Genomic DNA, 23,439 nt, shown 5'->3' on the forward strand with positions numbered 1-23,439 from the left:
CGCCGGAAAACACAGATTCATATTACGATTCATTAACAGTAGCAAAATTACAGTGATGAAGTAGCAACGAAAATAATTTTATGGTTGGGGGTCGCCACAGAATGAGGAGCTGTATTAAAGGGTAGCGGCATCAGAAAGGTTGAGAACCACTGCCCTAAAACAATGAAAAAATATCCAAAACACTGTATATCATTAAATCAAAGAAAGCAATCTGCAAAGGAGCTTATACACTGTGCTATATGTTGTATCTGAAAGGATAAAAAGCAGTCACATTACCTTACATTTGCATACAGAAACACTGAGAGCACATTTAATAAGATAAAAGTAAAAAGAGAACATAAAGTTTTTTGTCTTTCTATCTCTATTTTTTAAACACTGACGTATTATCTATTTTAAAGAAAACTTGACTATTTTTGTTTTCCAATGCTTTTGAAAATAGAATTGAGATGGCTCCCGTCTCCAGCCTTTTTTTAAATAGAGAAAGTTCTTCAAAAGTGCATAGTTACAATTTTCTACTACAATTTAATCATCACCCTATAGTTGTACATGGCTCTAATTTTTCACTGTTATAACTAATACTGCAATAAACATATCCAAGCAAAAATTATTTTTCTCATTTTGGATTATAACAACAAAAATTTTGAGGGCATTTGACATAAACTGCCTTAATATATTTCAGAGACACTAATATCTCACATACCATGCATCCTATATATTCTGTCTATTATGAATGGTCTCATTTAATCTTCACAAGAACCCTGTAAGGGAAATACTATAATTCTATCTGTTTTACAGATGAGAAAATTAAGGTTCAGAGACACTGGATAATTTGCTGCAGCCATGGAAGAAGATAACAGAATATTAATTCGAACTGAGGTACTTTTGCTTCAGACAGAACCTGTGCTCTAACTACACTGGAGCTTCCATTTTTATCTAGCATAAAATACCCATTTAACTGAGATCTAACTGACATGAAGTTTTTTCCATCTTCGTGTATGTGAAAATGGCTTCTAATTATTCTGATTTGCATTTCTTTGATTACTTGTGAAGCTGAACAATTTTGTGTCTACATGAACCTTATAGTTAGAAATATAACATTTATATGCAAATATTCTGTAATGAGTTTTGTAATAATTCAGAAGAAGAAATAGATATTATTTTTTATTAAGAGAGAGAGAGAGAGAGAGAGAGAGAGAGAGAGAGAGAGAGAGAGAGAGAGAGAGAGAGAGAGAGAGAGAGAGAGAGAGAGAGAGAGAGAAAAACATTGATGTGAGAGCAAAATTGACCCAGAACCTTTTTTGGTGTGTGGGACGATGCTCCAATCTATTGAGCAACCCAACCAAGGCAAAGTTAGTTCATTATTAACATACACATATGAAAGACTAGTTTAGCTATAAATTATATGTGGTGCAATATTTGATCCAAATTTAAGATTTATATTTAAACATTTTTTTGTGTTGATTATATAGATAACATAACCAAGTAGAAAAGCTTACCTCATTATTTCCTCTCGATCTCCATGATTTGCATGTTCTGCCTGGATCTTTTGTCTTAATCTATTAATTTCTTTATCTAGAATTGATGCGGACTTTTTCACTTCTATCCGCTCTGGGCAGATTTGTCTTGCTTGTGACATTTTCTCCTAAGACAAGAGATGTTTAATGTCTTTAAAACTCTTCTTTGAGATAACAATTCATTGTATTACTAATGCCAAAACAGGCAAAGTAAAATTCTAAACTTATGTTTATAAAATGATACCAAATGCATTCAAAATGTATTCTAAATGCATTTGGTATCAGTATTATTTCTCTAAGCTTTATATTGAGAATATAGCACAGCCACTATAAATCTTCAAGACAAAATTACACTACTGTGCACACCTTTAATAATTTGTAAGACCTCCGTAAGTTCCTAAGGAAACAAATTTCGAGTAGCAGTTAGGAAAAGCCGGCATGCAGGGCACTGAGGTCAGACAGCTTTCTGTGCATTTCAGGATGGACTCTGAGCACCAAATAGTATTGAAGTGCAAACAAAAAGACCCTCATGTTAAGCACTTTCACCACAGTACTTGTTTTATATTTACAACATGGGGTGTAAGCCTTGAATAAGCAATGCAATGGACTAGAGTTTCAGTCCTTTTCCAAGATACATGAAGGCAGAGTTGAGATCCATCTCTTCTAGGTAGACCCAGGTTGCTTTCAGTTCATCTCCAGATCAGGGCTGCTGCTCACAGCTGCCATCACGGTGCCCAGTGAGAAGGAGCAGAACCGCAGCCTGGCCCGGCCCGGCCCAGCTCAGCTCCAACCACTCAGAGGCGGGGAGGGCTATCCTGACACAAAGCTGCTCTCTAGGCCTGGAAGGAGCAGGATTAGCTTGGAGGGAGGGCCAGCCCCTCTCAGACGCCGGACTGTCGCTCCTGCCTCAAGTCCTCTTCGTACTGGTCTATTTAAGACCCACAGTCAGAGTCCCTAAGCCTCCTTCTCTCTTGATTCACCAAAACAGCTGTTCTTTGTAGGAAACAGATATTCATCGGACAACTTGTGTATGTTTGAAAACAGGATATTAAGGGAAACGCACTTTAGGAATTAGGACTAAGGTTGTAAACAAAAACATAAAACAAAAAATGATAGATAACCTCTAGTTCTTTCTCTTTCGTATCCAGTTCTCGTTTCTTTTTATTTAAAGTATTCAAGTGTTCTTTCTGCTTTTCTTCATAATGCCGCTTCCCTCGTTTTTGGGTATCTACTTCAGAATCAGCAAGGTTTAATTCATCCTGTTTGAAGAAAGCCAAAATGATTTCTAAAGCAAGTATTGTTTTTTAAAAAAATTACCAGCATAGCTATAAAACTAACTGACAACTCCATAAAGTGGACAGGACTATGTTGCTTAAAGACACAAGTGTTAGGGTTCACACAGGATGTGTCTGAATAGAAATGAGGAGTCACATTATTATATTCAAACTCTTACACGAAGTCTCCACATATATGGTACTTTCATCTTTATTTTGGCAAACAGCCACAAAACCTGGTGGAAGGCTTGGATGATATATGCATCAAGACATTCATACGGTGGCTTCTCAAACAATGATTTACATTACCACTGATTTGGATGTTTTTACAAAATATATAGACTTCTAGACTCCACCCCTGGATATGTTCTTTTAGGTCTGGAATATCCCGAATCTCAATCTTTTAAATAGCTCTTGACTTAAGAAGCACCAAAATAAGTTTAGAATCTCAGAGGGCTTGTTCTTTTGGTTTGACATACAAACGTTCGCTTAGAGCAGCTTTATTTGTAATAGCCCCAACCTGAAAACCCATGTCCATCAATCAGTAAATGAAACAAATCGTGGTATATCAAACACAATGGGATGCTACTTGGCAATAAGAAGAAGTGAATTACTGATTACCATAATCAAAAGGAGCAACTTGTATTCCATTCACTCACTTTTTCTTTCGAACTATAAACAGTGTACACATTATATGCTAGACAGTGTGTTAGGTTCTGGAAAAGGTCAGGTCACAAAAAAGCAAGAGTATATAATGTGTGATTCCATTACTTGTAATTCTAGAAAATGTGCAGACTATATAGTGTAGAAAGCAGACTGATGGCTGTCTGGGGATGAGGAACAGGGCATAGGGAGGGACAGATTATAAAGGGGCATGAGGAAATTCTGAGCATGAAGGATTTTTCTTTTTTCTGATTGTGAGGTTATACAGGCATATACATGTCAAAATTTATGAAATCATACACTTATAAGTGTATCTGATGCATGTCACTGGTATCTCTATAACACTGTTTTAAAAAGGCTCCTGATTTAAGAACCACCGTGTTATATTTTAGTTAATTTATTCGTTTGTTTTTTGAGCCTAGCATTGCTCATTGACACTGTGATTATCATGTTCAGTCTCAAGAATTAGTTATGAAGAGAAAAAGAAACAGACACAAACCAGAACAGCAATAACAGCATCACACAGGACAACATATGGAGGCATCCCCAAAAGGAAGAGGTACCTAAACACGGAAAATATTTACCTCACATAATGGAGGAATTGGGCTATTTTCTAACCTAAGAATACAATTTATTGCATCATGTTCATATCAATAAAAATATCACCATGATAGACATTTGATAACATATAGCTTTTATAAAAGTTCTATTAAAAATCATTGTTACATGAAGGATGAAGAAAACTGATCTTTTATGTCAAACAGCGTAAAAGAAACTGGGTGCAATGTGTGTAGCAGGAGAGATTACAATGAGGAATGGCATGAAATAGTGTATGAAACAATGCTTGTCTTCTAAAAACAGAGCAGGGTTTTCTAATCATTTTTGGTAGAAGCTGTCAAAATAAATAGGCCCTGTTTGCTTTAGGGAATCAATTCAGTGTTAGGGAACAGAAGGGATAAAACATACAAGGACACATCTGTGCTGGTTAATCTTCCCTCCTAGCAACCTGAGAAAGGGACAGACCTAAAGCGTAAAATAATAGGAAAAGTACTACAAAATGTTAATACCCTTTTCTCAACGTTTACCATGGCTGTCTGATTTGTCCTTGTGTATTTAATGAATATAGGTCCTGGCTACTATGGGATTTAAAACTAAAAGGAAAGCAGGGGAGTATTTCATTTAATTTGATGGTGAAATGAAGAACTAGATATAATAAAAGCAAATTGATGACATTCATCCTGGTTTGGGGGTGAAGCCTAGGAGGGGATAGGTCTAAAATGAAACTTTGATGCAGCCCTTAAACTTGTAGAGTAAGCATGTCAAACTCATGGCCCTCAGGCCACACACCTCATTTCTTTGGCCTGTGTTAACCTTTGAGTTTGACATGCTTGCTGTAGAGTTTCCACCTTTAGAAAATAGGCTGAGATGCTAGAAAGGCCAGAATCATTGAAAAGCTTTATTGTCTTGGATGCCTAAACAACGAATTTTATTCAGCACCATTGCAAAGATTGCTTCTTGTTTCATATAAACCTACATTCATGATGAGGTTTTAAAAAACTATAAAATATGAAATTTTGTGAGGAAAGTATTCCCTCTGCCAAGATTTTCATGATTGCATGTTTTAAACAGAGTATTCTACGCCTCACCACCCCTGTCACAAAATGAACAAACGTCCTAACAGCAAGCATTATGTCTAGAAGCTGCTCATGTTTAACAAGTGACTGCAGCTTCCCAGGAATTATTTTGTTAGTCAAATCGTCTTGGTCAGCCTGTTACTGACGGCTATGTGGTGTGACTCTGTGAAGGAAAACCTCTTGGCTACTAGCTGTTTGCATGCAGGTTAACTGAAGGACTCACCTCCTAGCTTTCAGTTATTTGCAGCCAAGGCAAAGAGCTAAGACCAAGAATTCTTACTGCCTTCTGCCCATATTTTTCTGCTCTTGGACTTATTTATTAATTCCAGGAGTTGCTTTAGCTTAGAGGTCCCTAAAAGAACAGAACACAGCTTACTCTTCATCATTTCTTGTTTGTAATGTTAAGTCTTCCGGGATAAATAATTTAGGTGCTTTCTTTCCCTGTATTGTTTTACCAATTTCATCATTTTGATTTTGTCACTCTGTTCAATCCTTCACCCGTTAAAAAAAATATTTTAACCTTATTTTTGTTGTAATTTTACTGCTCTACCTTGAATTTCTCTGAATTTCCTGAATTTCTCTGAATTCTACCTTGTCTATTCTTGATTATTTTCATATTTATTTTATTATTTTTCTCCTTTTAAAAATGAAGTTCTTTATCTTTTTTTGTCTTAGGCTTTATCTTCCTAATTCTTATTTTCTGTGGCAACTACTCTCTTATTCGTATTTCTGTTTACCTTTAGTACTTTTTCCTTCCTCACAACTTTACAATTTAATATTTAAACTATATATTCTTCTTAATCAGTTAGTTTATTTTCCTATTTTCTCCTTTTCGTTTTCTCAGTCATAATTTATTTTCTGTTGAATTTATAGGGTGACATTAATTCACAAAACCATACAGGTTTCAAGTGTACAACCCAATAAAATACACCTGCACGCTGTATCGTGTACCTATCGCTCCAAGCGAAGTCTCTTTCCATCCTCAATCCACTTTTGCCCACCTCAATTGATCCATCTAAGGTGATAATAGCAGACAGGAATCTCAGCTCCAGTGACCTACCACAAATAGGGGGGAAGCTATTTCTATGCAGCAAAACCTCTAAATTCCTCTAATATTCTCTCAACTCTTTAACAAATTTTTAAAAAATTTTCAATAAACAAAATTACAATAAAAATTTTATGCATGCAAATTCGTTTAAACTTTAAAACATCTAAACACATTTTAATACACAGAGGGCAATTAATTTTCCTGAAAAAAAGAAAAGGATATGTTAGAGTGATATCTCAAATACCCGACTCCTCTGAAAATATACTATTCATTCTTCTCAGTGTCTTATAAATAAAAGTCCTGAAAATAACTGAGCTATTCATAAAAATGATAACAATAAAATATTAGTAACTAAGCCAATAAACAACTTGGAAAAACTTATACGATTTAACTGTTGAATAACTTTGTTTTCCTAAATTTGGTTTTAAAAAGCATGTGTTTAAAAAAAAAACCAGTTGAATTCAAGCTGGAACATACGGGACATGCCAATAAACAGGAACGGAGTAGCACTTTATTTCAAGGTGGCCCGAGTTATTGAAGGAAACTGGGACAACAGAACAGGCAGGCACAGAAACGGTGCAGACAGACAAGATGTCCCTGGCTCTAGCTTCAAGTCAGAAAATAAAGAGGGCGGGGAACTATAATCTTCTGGGACAAACAGAAACTTGCCAATTTATTCTCAAAAAGCGTGAGCAGAAGCATTGTATTCTAATTGATCTAAGGATGAAAATTTGGTTTACATCCTATTTTTATGTGGCTACATAAACATTTAAACATAAGTTATATTAGGACAGTATCTATTGAGTACACAGTAGATATAAAGTTAAAACCTAAGATGCATATACCATAGAACAATAAAACATACCTTTAGTGGATCTGCTAGCTCTGATAGCTGGTTAACTTTCAGTTTAATTGCATCATACTTGTTTTCTGCTTCTACTTTCAGACTTTTAAGATATTCCATATTTTCTTTTTGTTGTTCCATACTTTTCTCAACCATTTTCATTTTTACTTTATTTTCTTGAGCTTCATCTTCCTGATTATATTTACAGAGCATTTAGAGTTAATAAAAACACTTTGTTATCAGATAGAAAAGTAGTACAAACAGTTCTAAGAGAGAAGACACTACTGGCTATAGGCAAATCAGATAAAAGACAAACTCAAAGACTATTAGGGCATTTTCACACTCTCAAAGGCCAATTAGGAAGAAGAAAACAGGTTCAAAATAGTAAGAGATACTATTTAGGACACAAGTTAAAACTATATTGTGCTTGAGGTCATAATCAAGAGGATTAACTTTTATTCTACCCACTTATTTTTCCTTCACAATATAGTACATATAAATATCTACCTAGTGCCAGACAACGTCTTAGATGCTGAGTACACAAAAATAAACAAAACACACTACATATCTTCAAGAAACTTAGTCTATCGCTCCAGTCATTTGTCCAGTGGATAGCGCACTGGCCCATGGACTGAAGGGTTCTGGTGTGACTCTGGTCAAGGGCACAGGCCTGGGATTGCAGGTGAGATGCCCAATAGGGGGAGTGCAGAAGGCGGCCAATCAATGATTCTCTCTCATCACTGATGTTTCTCTCCCTCTCCCTTCCTCTCTGAAATCAAAAAAAATACATATAAAAAAAAAGAAATAATCTATCAATTAAAGGAATTAAAGCAGAAAAATAAAATGTGGGAAATAAGATTACTAATAAAAAATGAAGACAAACTCTCATTCGAGTAGAACTCCACCTGCTGAATCCCTCAGCAGTTAATATGACATACAGGACAAACACTAAGTAATACTTCTTCCTTTTAAAAAGATTCTGCAAGCTATCTAATACATTGTTTGCTGTAAATCAGAGGAGCTAAGCTGAATATCATAAACACCTGCCTGAAAAAATATAGAATAATAAATATGTGGTCAATTCAAATGAAAACTATTAACTTGGGGAAAAGAAACAATGCAAAGAGAGACCAAGGTAACTGACTAAAAGGTATTCATTAATGTTGGTACTGATTAACTCAGAAAAATACTATGCTAGGCAGCATGGTTTAAAATGCTACTGTTTGATTATAAGAGCACAATTAAACTTTAATAAAGTTTCTTGCATGCAGTAGATGACAAAATCAATTATTATTCATGCAACTTATAAAGACAAAATAATAAGAAACTTGAAGGTTACACATGAGGTAGTTTCTATCTTATCTGTAAATGGAGACAATCATAAAAAGCAGCTTCAAGTAGGATTTTTTTTAAAAAGCTGAATAAATACTGTTAAACTAAATGATAGTTTTGACCTTTATAACTTTGAGGAAAAGACTCTTACCAAGGTTGCAATATCTACAGACTGATGTTCTTCTATATTCTCAAGTTCCTGAATTTCAGAAATACTTTTTCTTATTTTCATCTGAAAGAAAGTATTCGAATTTAGTAATATAAAAATAAATTAAAAATAACAATAAAGGTTATATTAATCCATGATGTTCTACTCTGTTACAGAAAGATTCTGTATTTAATATAAGAGATATATTAGTATTAAATAAACCAAAGTAAGTTACAGAACCAAGTCTGCCATATTACCCTCACTGGTAACCCATTCCCAAAACAAACAAAAAAATGTAAGTACTCCATCTTTGCATTTTGAATGATGATAATGTTGAATTCATAGAGAAAATATTCTGAAATATCCAGACTCATGTTGTGGCAACATCATTCTAATCCAGTGGTCCTCAGAGTAGTTCAAGGGCTGCTTGGATGCCTCTGAAACTCTTGCAAGGGTTCATGAGGTCAAAACTATTCTCATAAAAGCAGTAAGACATTATTCACCATTTTTACTATCATTTTCTCACAATGCTCAGGAGGCTTATGACTTGGTGACGTGTACTTATTGCAACAGATTGATTGCAGAAAGTGACCTGATAATTCAGCTGAGTTTTATTAAGCTAGAAATACAAATTTACTACAAAAATATAAAAATGTCAATCTTCTCAGTAAATAGCTTTGGTTTTTGGAAAAGTTATTTTTCTTAAAAATGTTATGTTAACAAACAATGAGTTTGTAATTTTTACATGAACTAATAAATACTGATAAATTTTGTTTTAATTTTTAAAAATGTAAATATTGATAGGTAAAACTCACATATATAAAAAGCTCTTTTAAGACTGTAAAGGGGCTTGAGGCCAAAAAGTTTGAGAACTACTCCTTAATTAAATACATTTTAAAAATAGCTTAAAAGTGACAAGATGAGAAAACAAAATGATGTATATATTTTTTTACCTTTAATTCTTTATATCGTAATTGGTACCTTTTAAGAAATTCTTCATTGCGTTTAATATCCTTTTCAAGGGCAGACAAATGTTGCTGAAAATTTAATATCTGGGCCTTCTTATTTTCAACTTCATTTTCCAATTCACTTGATAGAGGAGGATAAAAAATAATTTAAAACTATTTCTGAATATTACAAATACTTTAGATCTTTACAAAGAAAAGCTAATTTTTAATAGCTTATTTGCAAAAAATCCTAATGATTTCAAAAAAATATCTAAACTGGAGTCAAATTTTACTTACTTTAATAATAGGCATTTATGATATGATTTCTGTGTGGTGGACATTGTGCATAGCGATAGGTAGAGGCAGAAACAGAATTAAGACATGGATAACTCAAACAAAAAAGAGTCAGGAAATAAACCATAACATTAAAATATGAACAGGAAACAATATGTCCATAGTACCGTGGAAAATCAGACTCAGGGAGACCTGGTAATTGTCTTCTGTAAAGTTTTAAACAGTGGGACCACCTAGAGGAGAGGATGGGAAGAACCACACAAAGGCATGGAGGGGTGAAAAGATAAAACTGACAGCTCAACACTCTTGGTGAGTAAGTGCTACAATTGCTGTGAACGTGTGAGGAGTTACAGTGAATGGAAGGAGGACAATGGAAAGGGTGGAGAATAAAGCAAGCAGATGCCCAAACCATAAAGATCTGGCTGCCATTCACTATCTTCAGAAATGATCTTTTCCTGCCTCACCACAGCACCTGTCTCCCGGAGTTGAGAGCCTGGTGGAAATGAACCACCTGTGCACAAAGTTACGAAAAACTTCCCCGAGAGAGTGTGTGCCGTATTTCAGTAAGAGGCATATTTCCCACATTTCCACATATCTGAAATAATCTTTCAGTCCATGGTTCTATTAGCAGCTTTTTTCTTTTGTACTGATATGTAAAATAACACAGCAACTTAAATATGATAAATATTGTAAATGTGCTATCTTATTAGAATTCTCAAAATTAAAAAGAAAAGTCAGCTGAATAAATGATAAATGAATGATAAAAATGAGGAAAGAAGAATAATTGTGGCATTTCTGGTAAAAATGGGGCCAGATACAAAAATTTAAAATGGCTCCTCTGTATTTAATAAGAAATCTATCATATATAAATCTATAGATTTATTAACCAATAGTAATTTTGCTAATAAAAATTTACCAAGTAAATAAACTTTGAAACTAAGAGCCTAAACCAAAATTAAACCAACAATATTGTTACTAAACATTTTTCTGAATATTTAGAATAAATTTTTAAAATTAACGTAATTTACATAAACAAAATGGCTAAATTTTACAACTTACCTTTTTCAGGGTAGGACAAATCTGTCCTGTATTTTCATATAGTGTTTGTTTATCCTTAGTGTTTAATTATTTTTTAGTTGGAGAAAAAAATGTGTGCTACCTAATAAAATATGAACCCCAAAGGAAGCAGGAGAAATCATATGCCAAGCCACATGGATACCAACCTTATTTCAGAATCTAGATCTCTGCTTAGGAACTTAGGTCTTGTATATTCAGATGAATAGTAACGTCCTGCAAATACTTGATCGCCATCAGCAGTAAAAGCTTCCCTGCAATTCTTGGGTGGCTTTTGGGACTGCATCACTGCACGAGCTACAGAATTACTCTAAACACAACAGAAGAGGAATACATTTTTTAAATTGTGCCAAAGCATTTCTGATGCACACAATTTCAAAATGTTAACTGACATCGTTTTAAGATTCAAATATTTTTTATTTAAACATTCAAGTAAATAATTCCATAAAGTTAAACACAAGAATTAAAAAAAACCCTTAAAGATTCAAAGAATTAAAACTATTAAGTCTTCAAATCAGCACAGCAAATAATGCTTTATGACAAACTAATACATTCTATTTTTAAATTCTAATATCGTTATCCATTTAAAATTAAAATTTTTAAGTAACCCTTCACATGAAAAATTTACTTTTACCAGTTCATACAAATCTTATTTTTTCTAAGTGACTTTTACACCCTAGAAATGATGCATCTGAATAGCAAATTCTGGTAAACGACAACAACCTTGAAATATTTAAGCCCTAGATGAAGTAAAAAGGGGAATGAGGCTTAACCTCTCCAGGCACATACCTTTACAATAGGATGTCACTGTCTTATTTCCCATATCCTTCTAAAATATGATGGCGCTAAGCCCACAAAAATTACAACACTTGCAATGCACATACACTTGGATTACTAATTCCATTACTTCTCATTTCCATTAATAAGAAAAACAGATTATGGTGTTTGTCTTGATTACATAATTGTTTTAAAATTCCTTATTTCTTCCCAGCAAATTTATTCCAAAAGGTAAAACACAATATGGTGATCAAATCAAACAAGTACATAAAAATGCAGATAAAGAATACATATTGATTATAAAGCACTCAAGTTTTTAAGAAAAGAGATCCATAAAATATCAATTCAAGTATTTGTTTAAAAAGTAGAATGATAATAACAGATGTATCTGTAAGGGCAAGTAAAAAATGAATTTGGCAGGCAATCAAGAAAGCATAAACAAAAAAATTTATACCATCATGCATCAAAAAATATATACATTTGTGAAATTGCTTTACAAAGAATAGCTGAAAGTTATAATGTTCCATGGGACAAAAAACAAACCACCAGCTCCATCTTCTTCTATAGATTTTCCCAGGAGGTGCATGCACAGTGATGAACCATCCATAGCTCCATGATGTAGGAGGGGACAGGATTTATATAACCTACTACAGTTCTGAAGTGTTTAAAATAGCATACACGCAGCATGCATCCGGTCTTACTTTGATTAGCAGCACTGTTTCTATTCCTCTCATGTCAATCAGGCTGTTTGCAACGACTGCGTTATTTATTTCCAAAGCTGTCAGCACCGTTGGGAACTCCGGGTGATAGGCAGCTCTGAGAGACAAATACATAAGGATTAGCATCCAACTTCAGTTATATGTAAACATCCCTATACACATTATTAACGGGTGAGTAGATGATAGGTAATTATAAGATAATGAAAAATATCTGGTAACATTTGAAAACATCTGATTAGATTTATTTTATTTACTCAGCAAACATTTATATGTGATAGGCACTGTTATAAGCATATTGTATGCTCATCTAATCCTATAGCAACAATGAGATAGATAATTTTATTTTCTCCTGTTTTCTTTCCAGAGGAGAAAGCTTCAGATTTTAATAAGTCCCTCAATGTCATGGAGCTTGTTAAATGCTTGGGTGAGGCTTCAAACTAGGCAGCTCAACTCTAGAGCTCAGATTCTTCCTTTTCTTTTTTAAAATATTAGGTCTAGTAATAATTAATGTCGTTTTCTAATACTTTTTAAATCGAATTTATTTGAACAATACAACAAAATTTAATCAACAATATAGTTGCCGTTGTTTTCTACTACTTGTGCCCAACGCTCAGGAAGCATTTTAATCCCTCTGTTGTAAAATTCTTGTGATTTTGATGCAAAAAATTCGGTCAATGCATTTTTGAGGCATTCTTCATTATTAAATTTTTTTCCAAGAAGAAAGTTTTGCAAAGAACGAAACAAATGGTAATCGGAAGGGGCAATATCAGGAGAATATGCAGGTTGAGGGAGAACTTCCCATTCCAACTGGCGCAGTTTTTCAGCAGTGATTCTTGCAGTATGCGGTCGTGCGTTATCGTGGTGAAGAATTACGCCCTTCCGATTAATCAGCGCGGGTTCTTTTTCTCTTAAAGCTTGGGCTAACCTTTCCAATTGGGCACTATACACTGCACTTGTAATGGTTTGGGTAGATGGTAAAAGTTCATAATGAAGAATTCCTTTAAAATTCCACCAAACACACAACATCACTTTTTTCGCATGCAAGCCAGGTTTTGGCGTGGGCTGCGGAGCCTCATTTTTGTCCAACCATTGAGGCCGCCTTTTCAAATTAACATACAGCACCCATTCTTCATCTCCGGTAACAATTTGCTCTAAAAACGGCAAACGGTTTTGACGAGAGAGGAGCGAACTGCAAATTGTGACTCTTTGATTACGGTTGTTGTTGGTCAACTCATGAGGAACCCATTTTCCAAACTTTTGGACTTTGCCAAGTGCACGCAATTGATTGGAAATTGTTTTTTGTGAACAATTTAAAGTTGTCGCAAGCTCTTCTTGGGTAATTTGAGGATTTTGCACCAAAAGAGCTTGAAGAGCTTCTTGATCAAAATTGGACACACGGCCTCGATCACTCTTGTCATCTAACGAAAAATTTCCCTCGCGAAATTTCTCAAACCAACGCTGGCATTTTCTGGCGCTAACTGCATCTTGACCAAGAGCACTACAGATGTTTTTTGCAGCCTCACTTGCTTTTCTTCCTAATTGGAACTCATAAAGCATGCAGTGCCGAATATGCTCTTCATCCGCCATCTTCTTAGCCCTAGTTTTACAACAAAAACCAAACCAAACACAAACTTTTTCAAGCAAAACTTGTTAATTGCACTTCACACGTTCTGTAGATACCACGTGTTTGAAGGTTATGTCAATACAAGTAAACACCAAGCAAGATTTTAAACGAATGTTTTAAAACGACATTAATTATTACTAGACCCGATAAAGTAGAGCTGGCATATGATATTAGTCTCAGGTGTACAAGACAGTGATCCAACATTTGTAGAGCCAGATTTTTAAACATTATGCCCTACTGCCTGTTACAATAATTACACCTTTCTTAAATCTTACATTTATAAATATAAAAGTCAATTAATTAAAAAAGTGAAACAATATTCATATCAAGACAAGAAAAATTGAAATAAATATTATTATGAACACAGAGGAAACATGAGAGAAATTATATTCTTAGGAATTATAATTTGGGCTCCCTGAAGAGACATTCACTCTTTCAACTAAAATTTTAAACATCTACGCTATTAACAGCACTGAAGAACGGAGACACCAAGAATAGAAGGCGCAGAAGCAATGAATATCTAAGGGGGAAATGGTCATGGTAGTCTTAGTGCTTCCTTAGTCCCAGAATTCTAACACAAAGACAGTATCTTTTATGTACAGGGTAGGGCAAAAGCAGGCTTACAGTTGTATGTGAAACAGTTTATTCTTGCACTATTAGTTATTAAATATTGCATTATTTTCCATAGGGACAACTGAAAACCTACTTAAGCAACTGAAAAAAATGAAGATGGAGAAGATTCTAGGAAGAGCAGGTTGTAGGGTAGAAATCAGGAGACTGGCTTTTACACAAATTAAATTTAAATGCCTATATTCCCCTTCAGGTGCAATTAACCTGTCAGGGGTCATTTTTACCGTAGCAGTGTTGTCTGATTGTACAATTGAAATTTCGCCTTTATGGGGTTTAAGAAACCAGGGATCAAACTAGAAATCAACAGAAAGTGACATTCCCATGTAGACAAAGAAAACACTTTTAATTCCCAATCGTTATCCTATATAATAAAAGCCGAATATGCTAAGTGTCCAACAGTTCGACCAGTCGCTATGATGCACACTGACCACCTGGGCAGACACTCTGTCAGGTAGGTTAGCTTGCTGCTGGGGTCCAGCCAATTGGGACTGGGAGAGATGGGTCAGACACGCCCTGGAGCCCTCCTGCAGTCCCTCCCTGCACTGGTGGGGTCCCTCAGCCTGGCTTGTGCCCTCTTGCAATCTGGGACTCCTCGGGGGGATGTCAGAAAGCTGGTTTCGGCCTGATCCTGCAGGTGAGGCCGAGGGACCCCACTGGTGCATGAATCAGTGCACCGGGCCTCTAGTTTCTAGTATGAAAGCCCCCAAATCAATAATTCTAATAGAGGACTTTACCACTTTTGACAAATTCACTTTTTTCTTATATTTTTCCCAAAACAATTGTTGGCACGTTTGTTAGGTAGTCACTCCATGCAAAAATCATCATCCTTAATTCTTCTTTCTCTTATACTGAAGTAACACGTATCATTGATTTTGTCCTAAATATCTCTTTTACTCTGTTCCTTACTATCTATAATGCAAATGCTATTTTTGCAAAGTAATTTATGATGTCATGCCTCCATGCAATTTGCACATAAAATTCCCATTTGCCTAGAAGGCAATTAACAAACTTATCAGTTAGAAGACCAATCATTTCCCTCTCTCCTCTGATTTCTTCACTAACCTACCTCCTAACATTTAGTTACTCCCTTATCTCAACTGCAACTATACCTTGTAACCCAATTTTATCAAAGCTGACAAAGAATAAGTTAGGGAATATGTATATACTTAGAAATACAGTGGGCAGCCAGCAGCTAGTCAAGAGTACAGTTTAGGTATTTTGCCTTGAGAGATTTACTAGGGTCGTTAAGGAAAACAATCACAGCTCATGAAGAAATCTCTGAAGCACAATGAACAATGAGCACCTAAGTTCTGGCGCCATTTCCCTTATCAGCATAATTCCTATGCCACACTACATCTAATTCACTGTACTGATTCCCACAACAGACCTCAAGGCAGAGAGTATCTCTCTTGTTTATCTACCTAAGTGGCCCGATGCAATCTGACATATCAATAGTACAGACATGGTTAACATAAAAATGTTTTAATTCTTTGTGACCTTGCACATGATTAAGCAAAACCAGAAGCAGTATTTAATTACCGATGTCTTACCTGTGTCGTACATCATACATGTCATTCCGAAACTCAGAAACTATTATCTGTGGCCGTGAGGTGCCCGGTAAATAAAACTTTCTCATCAGTGCTTGAAGGACTCGTTCATCAGAATGGTTATGGCAGCAATAAGCTTGCAGAAGTCCCTTTAAGCAAGATTCAATAGCCAAAGCAAGCTCAGGATCCCGAAGATGAATGCAAGCTCCTAAAAGTGAGACAAAATCATAAAAGGCCCATAAATACTTGTTTTTAAGTATTAGTGTAACTATCTTTCTAAAATAGTTCATATGATGTTAAAATATTCTCATAGAAAGCAGCTTAAATGATATTACAAATATTACTTTAACTGAATGGGAAATGCCACATTAAAGTTAGTTTATTCATTCAGGGGGAAAAAATCAGATTTAATTATGTTCCTAAGTTCTCTTTCTTTTGACTATTTTATGCTTTAAAGATACAAAAGCAAAGTTATAAACTTTACTATGACTCATCACTATTTCTTAAAATGTGTACAATTAAAATTCACACATAACTATATAGCTCCTTGATAATATAATAGTTTTAAAATTAGTTTCAATAGACCCACTCCTGAAAATAAAACCTTATTTCTAATGTTTATTATATCCTAACTAAATGGTGACAAATACCTAAGGGGCCTACAGGTTTATAGGTAAAGTGCCCACGTCTATAAGCATCATCTATTGCTTCCAGAAGAGCTGGAACATGAGGGCCAAATCGTTTCAGTCGATCAGTTTTGCTATCTTTCAGGTCTTTCAGTTGCCTCTGATTATAGCTCAGTGTTTGCTTCACATCTAATTCTTCTCTCCTAAAATATAAAGGTGGAAGAACAGAGCAGACATGTGACACAATTACATAGATATATTCACCCGTTCCCCCTAACACCTGCATACCAATGACAGACCCCGCTACCCTAAAATCTAAAAGCAGACAGATGTCTTTATTTAAAAATACTTGTGCAGCGGGAGAAAAAAAGACATAAATCCTAAAAAATAAAAAAAATTTTTTTTTTAAATGCAACAATGGGGACTAGAAATCCCAGAAGGTATTCAACTCTAAGAGTATAAGAAAAGTCTCAAAAAATGATTTTAAAAAGTCCCTAATTATGTAGAACAAAACCCCCCATGTTTTCTTACTTTGTATGAAGAGCAACACTATGTGATTTTCAAGTAATTGAAAAAAATAATTGTAAGCATGTTGAAACTTACCTAATTCTAGTATGTTCTTCTTTGTCCTTTTCTATGGCTTGCTGAAACTGCTCCATCTCTTGATTGACAGAAATTTCTTGATCCTGTAAGGCCTTTACTCTGTCTTTTAACCAAGTTATTTTTTTTTGCCTTTCCAACCGCTCAGGTTCCAAAGACTGATCGGCACTAACAGTAAATAATCCAAAGTGGAAAATGTTAAATGAAAAACCTAACATTAAAAAAACATAAAGCAATGTGATAAAACCCTTTGACAATAATACAGAAAATACAGAACTCCATTTCACCTAGACTACTTTATTACAAAATGAAAGAACCATAAAAATCACAAAGTAGCTACTTTACCTTTTTTTTAGTTCTTCAATTCTTTTGCAAAGCTGCTCATCATCTTTCTTTAATGCTCTATACTCATCCAGGGAACGGCTATATACAATCTAACGAAAAATTAAACACACTTCAGTAAAATAAAAACAAATAAATATCCCATTCAAGTCCACTTTACCAAGTCTTCAAATTAGTGGCTGAATATAAGCAGAAATATATATTTAAAATAAAAATGAACAAATGAAAACATATTTTAAAGTCTTAAAGCAACACAGATTTCAACACAATTACAAAACCTCTATTTGTAAAAACAAATGAAGAGTCTTTATATTTGACATATTTGACATATATCTGACAGTTTTTAATATCCCAGATTGGACAATTTTTCTCACTTCGGCTTCATGATAGGCTCTTTTCTTAGCAGTGACATCTGCTTTCAATGCCATGCATTCTGGTGCTCGTGCATTTGTCTCTTCACTAATCTTTTCCAGTTTATCTTGAATATCTTTGTATTTGTTTTCTGCTTCATTAAGTCTGACCTTTAAAAAAATAACATTGTTGGCATATGTTTTATTTTTCCTCAATAAATAGAAATGTTAAAAATTATACATAGTTCACACCCCAATAATAACTTTAATTTCACTGATTAAACTCCAGATATCAGGCAAGCAAATATAATTATAAAATACTAAAATATAATTAAATTCTAATTCCATATTTCCAGCAAATATGTTATATTCTGGGTATACAAAGATGCTGTAACAACTGTCTTCAAGTAACACAATTAAAGAAAGATAGATACAATTCAGAAGAGAAATAGGCATGCATATTACTCAACAGCTTGAATAGATTAATGCTGAAGTCAGGTATGCCTATTTATAATTGTGGAAGCAACAGAAGAAACCCATAGCTTTGCCAGGAAAAAATAGGCATGTCTTCAAAGCAGGAGTAGCATTTGAGCTGAGGCTAGAAAAATTTAACAAAAATGTACCAGGAGAAAAGCTGAGGAAAGATGTTAGAGGGTGAGGGAGAAGCATGTGGAAAGGGATTGATAACCATTTAGGAGTTAGAAATATTTCTGGAGATTAAACTGAGAAGGTAGTGGAGGAAGATGAGATGACGAAGTACAAGGGTCTTGAATTCCACAGTGATCAGCTTACAGCTTAACCTTCCTGGCAGCAAGATCTGGCCAAATCTGTATAGTAAGTCACTTTGGGAGCCAAGAAAGGTAGGTTGGAGAGGAAAATTAAAGAAAATGATTTCATTAAGAAGTTAACAGAGGCCAGAATGGGGCACTGACAATAGAATGGATTAGAAGTGGCAAATATGAGAACAATTTAGATCAGGAATCAGCAAACTTTTTCTGGAAAAAGCCAGATAGTGTATGCCTCAGAATTTGTGAGTCATTGTCTCTCACAGCTAGTCAACAGACATGCTAAGTTTAAAGTTTCTGGAGCAGGTTATATAAAGTTGTGAAGACAAAATTTGAATCAGTGCTCAGGATAAACGTTTGAATTGGAAATAGAGATTACGTAATGGTCAGTATTGGGATATTTAGGAAGCATTACAGAGAATGATAACCAAGTTCTATTATTAAAACATGGTATAATCTGTATGCTTTTTTAATAAAAACTAAAGTTGGCCTATGTGTTATACGTACAAACATATCATATATTTTCAGTTTTAAATTAAGTTGCACAAGTTTAAAGTCTGCTTTAGACACTATTCAGAATAGTCCTTCTATAATCAACAACTGAGCATATATTACAGGAAAGTTTTTATATAAGACAGAGGGTGAAGGACATAAATATAAAATTAGGTCAGTGATTTACCACTTACTACATAAAGTGCCCAAATAGTTAAAGTGGAGCCAACAAATACAGAAGCAAATTTTACTCAGCCTCAAGATTTTCCTTTTCCTATTTGGAAAAAAAAAGGGTGAGTACCTAGTACAGACTGGATTCCATTTCTAGATTGGTGAATACCTAAAGAGGGGAGTAACTGAAAAGTTTTTCCACATGAGAAGCTAAGAAAGATTGAGAAAAATATAGTGAAAATTTCAGAATAATCTCTCCAAAATGAGTATGTGAGGTGAGAGTAGGTGGGATTGAACTTCCATTTTTTTACCTGAAGAGGGAGTAATAAACTCAGCCCAGAGATCACCAAGAAAATGTACAACCTGTAGCATTTCTATTATTTTTCATACTCATCTATTACCTTTAATAGCTTAATGTCAGAACCCTTAAAAAGAAAAAAAAACATATCTGTTTAACTTGGAGGCACAGAAAAAACCAAGGTAGAGAAGATGATATCCAGTTACATCTAAGCTAGTGGGCCAGCCACTACTAAGAATAATACAATACTCAGAGGTAAGTCAACCACACTGAGTAAGGGGGTTGGAATGTGGGGTTAAGGTGTCCCACATAGAAAGAAAAGGCTAGGAACCCTAGTTCTGGCATAATACTGTGTGGAATTCTGCAGTGCTGGCTACACACCCCTGTGAACATACTAAAATTCCACTGACCTGTAAATTTTGCATGGGTGAACTGTATAGTATAGGAACTATATCTCAATAAAGCTGTTTAAAAACGAATGGAGTATGGCTGGTATGGCTCTGACCTATGAACCAGGAGGTCACGGTTCGATTCCCAATCAGGGCACATGCCTAGGTTGTGGGCTCAATCCCAGTGTGGGGTGGGCAGGAGGCAGCCCATCAATGATTCTCTCTCATCATTGATGTTTCTCTCTCTTTCTCTCTCCCCCTCTCCCTTCCTCTCTGAAATCAATAAAAATATCTTAAAACACACAACATGCGTGCGCGTGCACACACACACACACACACACACACACACACAGACACACAAAGAAACGAATGGAGAGGTGAGAATAAAGAGTGGGATCTGCTGTGTATTAAAAAGTCTATGTGGCTGAAACCAGTTTGGCTCAGTGAATAGAGCATCGATCTGTGTACTGAAAGGTCCCGGGTTCGATTCCAATCAAGGGCATGTACTTTGGTTGCGGGCACATCCCCAGTAGGAGGTGTGCAAGAGGCAGCTGATCGATGTCTCTCTCTCATCGATGTTTCTAATTCTCATCCCCCTCTCTTCCTCTCTGTAAAAAATCAATAAAATATATATATTTTAAAAAGTTCATGTGGAGTATCCCAACAAATGACTACCTTTATGTACTACTCAACCAATTTCTATCTCTAGGCCTAAGTGGAAGATAGTTTTTTTGAATCTTAACTGATCATATCCAAATAGTCCTCTTTTTAAAAGTATTGCCACAATACTCCTTGAACGAAAGTTTAGGTCAGCTTCACTTGAGTAACAAATTCAAATTAGGTAAATATAAAGGTTGGAACTGCTACTTTTGTAATAATAGTCTAATATCAGCAATCTCATATGATTCAACATACTAAATCAGCATAAAAATAGTAATTACCTGCTGTTCTTCCATTTTCCTTTCAAGTCTAGCAGCACGATCTTCTCCAATTTTGATATTATCTCTGATAGCATTCAGTTGTTTTTCAATTTCATTGACCTAAAAAGAAATTATATAGCAAATCACTAAGTGTAACCAAATATACTCTGATAATACAAGTATATGTGAATAAATAATTAAGTGAAAATTACCACTGCCCAAGCCATTTCATGTTTCAAGCCTTCTAAGTTAGTCTTCATTGTACTTAAACCAGCAATTATTTGAAAACGTTCTTCTTTCTCTAAACACTGGCGTTTCAGTTCAACAAGTCGCTTTAAAAAAAAGGATATATTTCTTACTAACATTGAAAAGACAAGACTTTTCACAAATATATTTCTTCTTATACACTGTCTAAAAAAGTACTACAAAAGATTTGCTAGGAAATGACTTTTTTAAGATGAAAATAAAAGTATTTTTTTAAAATATATTTTATTGATTTTGTACAGAGAGGAAGGGAGATAGAGTTAGAAACATCGATGAGAGAGAGTCATCAATCAGCTGCCTCTTGCACACCCCCCACTGAGGATATGCCAGCAACCAAGGTACATGCCCCTGACCGGAATCGAACCCGGAACCTTTCAGTCCCCAAGCCGACGCTCTATCCATTGAGCCAAACTGGTTTTGGCGAAAATAAAAGTATTTTTGATTCTTTGGTATTTTTTACTAGATACAGCAATTTTGTTAATTTTTGTACTATAAAAATGGCCAAATAAAGGGTAAAGACAACACAAGTATAGACAAATCACGAAACAGTTTACCATTTTCTCTCTATTCCATATCAGATGCACAGACTAATATGTGTTTTGGGCAAAGCACACTCTGCACCCATTCTCAACACATTGGAAGACCCAGAAGAAAATTATTTCCAAAAATCAACTAAAGTATAAATTTCCTTAGCCAAGTCCTTTCTTATTAATTAATAAGTAAAATCATCAAACCAATATTAAGTATGACATCAGAACAGCTTCTGAAGTGGCTCCTAGACTTTATGTTCTATACACCTGGATAGACGCCTCTCCCCTTCATCCATGCTTACACATTCACTGTTCATTTTACTGTGCTTCCCTAGCCAAGTCACTTTCCCATTCTCCAGGGTTATTTCAATCCACCATTACTCTTCAACCCTCATACTCTCCGCCACACTAATCTCTCGTTCAATCTCCCGCCTCCTACTTCAGAGAATGTAGTAGTCATTAGAGAGAATTCCCTCCAGCTCCCCACCACCTTACCTACACATCTAAATCAGTCACCTCCTCCACCAGCTACAGAAGAGGTGGCTTCTTTATCCTTAAGTCCAGTTCCATCGCTTGCCTACAGTTTGGATTCAACCATCCCCTTCTGCCTTCTCAGATCTATATGAATTTATTTTTCATGGCATCTTTTTACATTCATTTCCACTTCACCCTCTTCACTGAATCCTTCCCTTTATCATATTTTACTCTCTACTCATTTACCTTTCCCACTTACAAACAAAACCACCACTATCCATTCCTGGGAACACCTCCTCTTCTAAAGTCTCCTTTCATTCATGTCTCATGAAAAGAATCTCTATCTCTTGCATTTCCTCACATTGTCAGCCCCGTGAATCTGTCTATTTCGCCACTACTGAAACTCTTATCTCGCCACAGATGTCTCCGAAGACCATGTCACTAAATATAGATGAGTATTTGTCCATCTGTGTGGTGTCTGTCCCCTCAGTACAGTGGTGACCCACTTCCTTCTCATATTCTTTCTTCCTTTAGTTTCTGCGACTCCAAGCACTTATTTCTCAGGGCTCCAGGCCGGCCTGGGCCCACTTTCTCCCACTTCTCAGTCTCAGACATTACATATGGCTTAGATCAGTGGTCGTCAACTGGTGGTCCGAGGACCTCTGGTGGTCTGTGAGGTCCAAAAGGTTGGCGACCGCAGGTTTAGATACCAACAATATACTGACCACTCCCAAACTATTACTGAGGCCAGGCTGGACTTCTGTATGCCTAACTCATATATCCAACTTCCCACTTTACATTTGTACTTAGATACTTTATAAGCAGCCCAAAATTAAATTGTTCAAAATAGAATTCATCATCTTTCTTAAAGAAAAAAGGAAGAAAGAAAAAAGTAAAAGAGGAAGGGAGGGAAGGAGGGAGCGAGGAAGGAAGACTGGTTCCCAAGCTTCCTATCTTAAGAAACATACTCTACAGCTGGGGTGTCCTTCTGTCACCCTTGCTGTCTCTTCTGTCTCAACTTTACTCCTCCAGGTACTATGTAGGGGTGTTGAACTCAATCAGAGAATGGGCCAAAATCTAAAATCCAGCCTAAATCGTGGGCCGAATGGTTTACTGAACAGTCATAAAC

The 23,439-nt window shown here is 35.3% G+C and overlaps 1 protein-coding gene across 2 annotated transcripts in view; it reads right to left on the minus strand.

Annotated features, from left to right (window-relative positions):
• The window catches only part of SMC6 (structural maintenance of chromosomes 6), a 52,521-nt gene that overhangs the window by 8,969 nt on the left and 20,113 nt on the right, over window positions 1-23,439 (minus strand). For both annotated transcript variants that reach the window (XM_036434649.2, XM_045580481.1), the window contains 14 exons: window positions 21,255-21,374; window positions 21,064-21,162; window positions 18,012-18,158; window positions 17,641-17,729; window positions 17,299-17,463; window positions 16,720-16,898; window positions 16,073-16,277; window positions 12,251-12,365; window positions 10,922-11,082; window positions 9,411-9,546; window positions 8,461-8,541; window positions 6,999-7,169; window positions 2,636-2,773; window positions 1,497-1,642 (listed from right to left, as the gene is read on the minus strand). In XM_036434649.2, coding sequence (XP_036290542.1) covers window positions 1,497-1,642; window positions 2,636-2,773; window positions 6,999-7,169; window positions 8,461-8,541; window positions 9,411-9,546; window positions 10,922-11,082; window positions 12,251-12,365; window positions 16,073-16,277; window positions 16,720-16,898; window positions 17,299-17,463; window positions 17,641-17,729; window positions 18,012-18,158; window positions 21,064-21,162; window positions 21,255-21,374 — 1,952 coding nt within the window. The remainder of the gene's footprint in view (window positions 1-1,496; window positions 1,643-2,635; window positions 2,774-6,998; window positions 7,170-8,460; window positions 8,542-9,410; window positions 9,547-10,921; window positions 11,083-12,250; window positions 12,366-16,072; window positions 16,278-16,719; window positions 16,899-17,298; window positions 17,464-17,640; window positions 17,730-18,011; window positions 18,159-21,063; window positions 21,163-21,254; window positions 21,375-23,439) is intronic.

The sequence above is a fragment of the Pipistrellus kuhlii genome, unplaced genomic scaffold (assembly GCF_014108245.1).
Source record: "Pipistrellus kuhlii isolate mPipKuh1 unplaced genomic scaffold, mPipKuh1.p scaffold_m20_p_13, whole genome shotgun sequence".
Taxonomy (NCBI): Eukaryota; Metazoa; Chordata; class Mammalia; order Chiroptera; family Vespertilionidae; genus Pipistrellus; species Pipistrellus kuhlii.